This window comes from Octopus bimaculoides, chromosome 23 (genome assembly GCF_001194135.2).
Source record: "Octopus bimaculoides isolate UCB-OBI-ISO-001 chromosome 23, ASM119413v2, whole genome shotgun sequence".
Classification (NCBI taxonomy): domain Eukaryota; kingdom Metazoa; phylum Mollusca; class Cephalopoda; order Octopoda; family Octopodidae; genus Octopus; species Octopus bimaculoides.
Genome location: NC_069003.1, coordinates 32,968,347 through 32,975,594, shown reverse-complemented (window position 1 = coordinate 32,975,594; position 7,248 = coordinate 32,968,347). Strand labels below are relative to the sequence as shown.

The window sequence follows — 7,248 nt, the reverse complement described above, 5'->3', positions numbered from 1 at the left end:
GGGGGTAGAGTCTCGATCAAAAGGGATCGTGAAAAGAAAAAAATAGATAGGTAGATAGATAAATTACAAAAATACGTATAGAGAAAATCGCATCTTTAATTGTAGAATTCACCATACAAAGCCAACAATTGTTTCTATTGTGTCAACAAAGCCTTGTGATGAAGGCGATAAAGCCAGTGACAGATTAACCCTTTAGCATTCAGATTAGATGTAATGCTAACTTATTCGCATTGTTTTGAATTGATCATGGATTATCTCATAACTTCAAGATTTCAGTGATGTGATTGGTTATTTTCAGAATGACATTGTAGGGTAGGTATAAAAGGCCAGATCTGACTGGTTTGAACTTTCTAGAACATTCAGAATATTTGGGCCGGATATGATCCGTTTAAATGCCAAAGGGCTAATTCTACCACTCATTGTTAGCTTGCACTTATGGAATTTTCATTAGTATTTTAAAATGTAGTTGATGCGAGGTCTTGCTTTTTGAATTAAGTCAAACCCCTTTCTTTGTTATTTGTATTATTATTTCCCCCCCCCCCCTCGAAAGCAGGGACATTTGAACACGAAAACATTCTGAACCAGCAAATATAACTCAAGTTGCTTCTGTTACCCCTATTACTTTTACACCATTCAAAACACATAACTAACCGACTAACCAACCAGAGTATGCAAATGATCACTAATTATTACAGCTGCTTATATTGTTAATTAAGCTGATAGCTAATTAATTTCCAGATTTTTTTTCAGTATTGATTTGTTTTAAGTTTAATGTTTCTTACATACTGCTCATAAAACTATTTTACCAAGAAGAATGTGTCCTGTTGGTATTCATGAATTCATATAAAGGCAATAGGCAATACTGTAAAGTGTAATTAAAAATGGAATGTTTTAATTAATGTATTGTGATTTTCTAGTGCTTTGCATAATTGATGTGATTGTGTTAAAACCATTACTTTCATTTTTAAGAATTCCATTTCATTTGGCAGTACCTGTATACCATTATTTACTGGACTACAATGGGATCTCGAATATAAGGTGACCCTTTTTTGTAAAAAAAGATATTTTATCCTTATATCTCTTTTTACATTCAGTTGATGATTATGATAATGATGATGGTGTGTGTGTGTGTTGGTGGTTGGGTGTGTATGTATCTATACAGCAAGGGAACCTGTGCATGTCCACTCAACTTGCTAGAAATAACAGCAAAATTTTCTTCTATTTGCACCGTACTACTTTTAAAAATATGATGGACATATTTGATGATGTAGCCTTTGAAAGACTAATTGGCCAAGGATAGAGTGCTTTTTATCATAGGTTTGTTCAATTAGGGCGACTTAGGGTTTAGGAGTAGGATTAGGGGTTAGGGTTAGGGTTAGACCACATGTTAAAGGGGCACTTATCATGCTTGAGCCAGGGGCTACGTCTTGCTTATGTGTTATATTTTGAGCTTTGTTTCTTTGGCTGGATGCTCTTCCTTGTTGCCAATGCACCCAGTATAGGGCAAGGTAAGGAATGACCTGACACTTAGAGCGATTGTTGTATAGCCTTATGTGTGACCCACAGGTGTTATCATCATCATCATCATCATCGTTTAACGTCCGCTTTCCATGCTAGCATGGGTTGGACGATTTGACTGAGGACTGGTGAAACCGGATGGCAACACCAGGCTCCAATCTAATTTGGCAGAGTTTCTACAGCTGGATGCCCTTCCTAACGCCAACCACTCAGAGAGTGTAGTGGGTGCTTTTACGTGTCACCCACACGAAGGCCAGTCAGGCGGTACTGGCAACGGCCACGCTCGAAATGGTGTCTTTTATGTGCCACCTGCACAAGAGCCAGTCCAGGGGCACTGGCAATGGTCTCGCTCGAAAATCCTACGAAGGGCAGTCAGGCGGTACTGACAACGGCCACGCTCAAAATGGTGCATCTTATGTGCCACCCGCACAAGAGCCAGTCCAGGGGCCCTGGCAACGATCTCACTTGGCTTGCCGGGTCTTCTCACGCACATCTAGATATATATCATGCTGTCACCTTGCTGAGAACAATATTACATACACATTGTGTAATGTAATATCACAGGTGAGCATGTACAATGTGACGATTTCGACATGTGATATCCTCTTCACTGTCCAGTCTTTTTCTGGTGGTTGTTGTGTTCTTGAGCAAGACACTTTATGTCACGTTGCTCCAGTTCATTCATCTTTTGTATCGGCCTTTGTCTTTCCCTTGGACAACATCGATGGCATGGAGAGAGGTGGGGTGCTAGTATGCATTGGCAACTGCTGGTCTTCCTTAAAACAAATTTGCCCGGACTCGTACCCAGTGGGGGAACTTTCTAACTGCAATTCCATGGTCATTCATGATTGAAGGGAGTCTTCCTTTTCTTGTTGTTTAGCATCAGGTCAGTTCTGATTGATTAAGGTGCATTCCAGTGTGACTATCCTGCCCTTTTGGGGATTAAGGGTGTCTGAAGACTTCAATATGTAATGTATCCTGCCTGTTTTTATTTAACTCAGTAGGGTCTGATATGGGGGTATTTTTGGCTACTATTTCTTGCAGATCTGCATCAGTCAGTCAGTAGAAAAACTAGTTATTATCCACAGATGTGTTGTTCCAAGATGTTCCATAACTCTGCTTAATGGAGAACCATCTTTTTGTTTTGTTCGAAGTCAGTCTTGGTCAAAAAGATTATAGAATGTATGTAGTTTTGTACAATAACCAAGTACTTATTGTACAAACTCCAGATGGCATTTTCTCTCTCACTCTGTAGTTTATACAAATTCATTGTTCCAAGATATGTCATATCTCTATCTACTGCAGGGCCATACCTTGCAGTTCCAACTTCTTTTTGGTTGTAAATTTTGTTATAAAAAATTCAGTTTGTATGCCAGAAAATATATTGTATATAATGTAAAACCTCTTTCTTAAAAGAGTTAAATGTGATTTAACAAAAATTTGACTACTATTTCTAGCTTGAGTCTTGCTTGTTGCCTTATCTGTCAGTTATACTATGGAACTGATGAAAGAGTTTATTGTTTTAATTCACTATCTTGAGGTATTTTGAATGTTATTCTCAAAATAATACATCTTTGTTTAGGTGATTAACAAACACAAACATGGGTCAAGCAGTCAGCAGACAAGAGAAATTTTGGGAATCATGTGGTTACGGTCGTATTTCAGAAGTAAGGAAATTCTTGGAGGAAGGTTCTGTTGATGTAAACTGGGTGTCATATACGGTAAGTTTGATCCTGTCTGTTCACATTGTTGTTCTTTTAACCTTTTAGCATTCAGATTATTCTATCAAATGTAATGATTATTTATTCATGTTATTTTGAATTAATCAAGACTTGCATTCCACTTTTCAACCATTCATTAATAAGTTGTACATGAAAACTATAAATAGAGATGTAAACATTGGCTTTTCATCCTATGGTCTTCATTTGCAATTATAAGACAGTAATTTTACATAGCAGGATGCAATTACTCTAGTTGGAAGATTGCTAATTAATATGTAATTAATACGTAATTCATTGGAAGATTGGGAATCCAAAGAAAGTTGCAGTGATGTGCTTTGGCTATAATTATTCAAATGGAAAACAATTTGTCTTAAGAAAGTTTAATAAGTTCACTTGCTGTGAGCAGAGAAGAGAAAGTGGTGTTACCTCCTGGGCTGTGGCATAAGTATACATTCATCTACAGCCCAAGCAACAGCACCACTTTTTCCATCCCTCCTGCACTCTCATTTGAAGGGCAAACCATTAAATAAGGGATTTTTCATGCCTCACAATAACTGAAATCGTTGAATTCCCCTGTATAATGATTTTTGAGTTCATTTTAATCCTTTGAACACAGAAAGCTGATATCATCATCATCATCATCATCATTATCGTTTAACGTTCACTTTCCATGCTGGCATGGGTTGGAAATCCTCATCCAGACCTGATCCCAATGGTGGATGTTCAAGAATAAATGAAGGGCAGATTTTCAATCCTGGGATCATCCTGAGGTGTGAGGTGCTGGGGACAGTTCACTATCTCAATGTGGCCAATGATTTTATATAAGAGGTTATATAGTATTCAAAGATGGCATGTATGTGTTGGGAAGTTTTCTACTAGGTGTTGGTGGGGAGGGGGGGGGGCAAAGTAGGATTGTTTGTTTATAGCTTCCTTGGTTTCCCTTGGATTTATTTGGCTTTTATATTCATTCAGTGTTTATGTGTGTGTTTGTGTGTGAAGGTAGATGGATGTGTATGTGTGTGTGTGTCTTGTGATATTGCTAAGCCAGGTGTGTATGATGAATTAGAAGCAAATTGTAAATGATTTTATTTTTAGAAATCAGGTGTGAAATCATTTCCTCAGGGCACCATGTATTTGTGTGTGTGTATGTCTATGTGTGTGTGTGTGTGTGTGTGTGTGTGTAAGTGGAATTTTAATGGATAAAAAATAATTGAGGTGGCACATAAGATGCACCATTTTGAGCGTGGCCGTTGCCAGTACTGCCTGACTGGCTTCCGTAGGATTTTCGAGCGAGATCGTTGCCAGTGCCCCTGGACTGGCTTGTGTGGGTGGCACATAAAAGACACCATTTCGAGCGTGGCCGTTGCCAGTATCGCCTGACTGGCCTTCGTGCTGGTGACACGTAAAAGCACCTACTACACTCTCTGAGTGGTTGGCGTTAGGAAGGGCATCCAGCTGTAGAAACTCTGCCAAATTTAGATTGGAGCCTGGTGTTGCCATCCGGTTTCACCAGTCCTCAGTCAAATCGTCCAACCCATGCTAGCATGGAAAGCGGACGTTAAACGATGATGATGATGATGATGATGTAGCTATGAGGTCAAAAGGTGAGAGTTAGCTGTATGTCTCAACCCTTTGTCTTTCCTGTGTCTTTCTCACTTGTGATGAACAGGACATATTTCCCTGGCGTCCATATGAGATATCTTTTATCTTTTACTTGTTTCAGTCATTAGACTGTGGCCATACTGGAGCACCGCCTTAAAGAATTTTAGTCAAATGAATTGACCCTAGTACCTTATTTTTCTTTATAACCTGATACTTATTTGCCGAAACGCTAAGTTATGGAGACACACCAACACTAGTTGTGAAGTGGTGATGGGGGACAAACACAGACTCAAAGACAAGCACACATATATATATATATATATATATATATATATATGTATGTATGTATATAGTTGCTTTGAATTTGCTTTGGAAATCACTGGTTTAAATCAGTGGTTCTCAACTGGAGTCCATATCATTCTTAGGGGTCCACATAAGATTTCGCTGTTAAAATTTATGCACAATAAATTGGTCAAACTTCTACAATACACAAAATATTTCAACCATTTTTTTTTATAAGATTCCTAATAATATTTGATTAAAAAATATAAAAGGGATATTTTTAAACATGAAATGGCTAGAAGGGGCCCACCCAAATAAAATAGGAATCAAAGGGGTTCATAGGTAGGGAATGGTTGAGAATCATTGATTTAACTCTTTAGTATTCAGGTTTCTTTGTCCAGTTTATTGCTCATTTATTCACATTGTTTTGAATTAATCACACATTACCTTGTAGTTTCAGTTGTGTGCTTGTGTATTTTTAGTATGACATTGTAGGGTAGGTGTGAGAAGTTGGATCTTTTATCATAAAACAAGTAGAATATTTGGACCAGATATGGCTGGTTTAAATGCTAAATGGTTAAATAAATGTGAAATAATAAGTTCTTTTCTTTTTCTATTTTATTTTTTTAATTTCAGCATGACTGCTGTCCTATCCATGTGGCGTCTCAAGGGAAAATAGAAATTGTGAACATGTTGCTGGAAGCTGGTAGCAAAGTTAATGTAAAAGACAATGTAAGTTTTCCAGATAAAACTTTATAGAAATGAGAAAATAGTGGAGTGAGATAAATGCTTGTACAGGTTAGACTGCTTAAATTTGGCCTCGTTAAACTCCGAGGGACTAGCACATTCTGAATCTCCAACCATTTGTTTGGTTTTTTATTACTTTATATTACAAAAAAAACAGCAATACTAAAAACACCTGTTTGGAAACATTCTTAGTTATTTCCTGTTTTAGACTTTGTTCTCATCATCTGGATCTGACAAGACATCAAGCATATATGTGAAATGAGATGGCTATGCTGTGATGGGATGGTTGTAGTTAAAGAATTGCTTAAAGAAAAGTTAGTTTAAAAAAACATTTACAATAAAATGACTAAATGATATATATACAAAGAGGATTTTGCCAATTGTTGACTGGTAATTTCCATAACTAAATGATTAAAATTTAGTGGTATTTTTTAAATGGAGGACAATAGACTACATCACATATATATATATATATATGTGTGTGTGTGTGTGTATATATATATATATATATATATATATATATATATATATATATATATATAACTGGTGTTTTAAAATAGTCATGTTTTTGTTTAAAATAAACTTTGTTCAATTGGATATATGAGCATATAATAGAAAGGAAATATTTAATTGTGTTTTTCTTTTTCATTTTCTCTAGCGTGGCAATCTTCCGTTACATCATGCTGCCATGAAAGGTCACACTGAAATTATCGATATTTTGATGGAAAATGGTTCAGAAATAAACGTCCAAGATAAGGTTTGTAATTATCCTAGAATTGTTTGTTTTATTCAGAGTCTTTTATGCCTCCAGGACTGTAGTTCTCAAATGGAGAGTCCATGACAAAATTTTCTAAGTTCCACAAAAAAAAAAAAAAAACCCCCCAACCATCAGCCATATTGCAGTAGTATCAAACAATAAGGTTTGTCACTATGGGTGGACTCCATGGAGGCTTATGGCTCAGTGGTTAGGGTTTTCAACTCAAGATTGTAAGGATGTGAATTTGATACCCTGCAGTGCCTTGTGTCCTTGTGTCCTTGAGTTCACTCATCATTGTTTATTGTTGTTTAACCTCCGCTTTCCATGCTGGCATGGGTTGGACGGTTTGACTGAGAACTGGCAAGCCAGGAGGCTGCAGCAGGCACCAATCTGATCTGGCAAGGTTTCTACAGTTGGATGCCCTTCCTAACACCAATCACTCTGAGAGTGTAGCGGATGCTTTTATGTACCACCAGTATGGGAGCCAGTCAGGCAGTACTGGCATTGGCCACACTCAAATGGTGTTTTCTACATGTCACTGGCACGAGTGCCATTCAGGCAGAACTGGCATCGGCCACACTCAAATGGTGCTTTTTATGTGCCACCAGTATGGGCATTGGC

The 7,248-nt window shown here is 37.4% G+C and overlaps 1 protein-coding gene across 1 annotated transcript in view; it reads left to right on the top strand.

The window, feature by feature from the left end:
- The window catches only part of LOC106879842 (serine/threonine-protein phosphatase 6 regulatory ankyrin repeat subunit B), a 24,300-nt gene that overhangs the window by 10,562 nt on the left and 6,490 nt on the right, over window positions 1-7,248 (top strand). Inside the window, exons 2-4 of the mRNA XM_052975957.1 lie at window positions 3,101-3,239; window positions 5,760-5,855; window positions 6,529-6,648. Coding sequence (XP_052831917.1) covers window positions 3,120-3,239; window positions 5,760-5,855; window positions 6,529-6,648 — 336 coding nt within the window. The 5' untranslated portion in view covers window positions 3,101-3,119. The remainder of the gene's footprint in view (window positions 1-3,100; window positions 3,240-5,759; window positions 5,856-6,528; window positions 6,649-7,248) is intronic.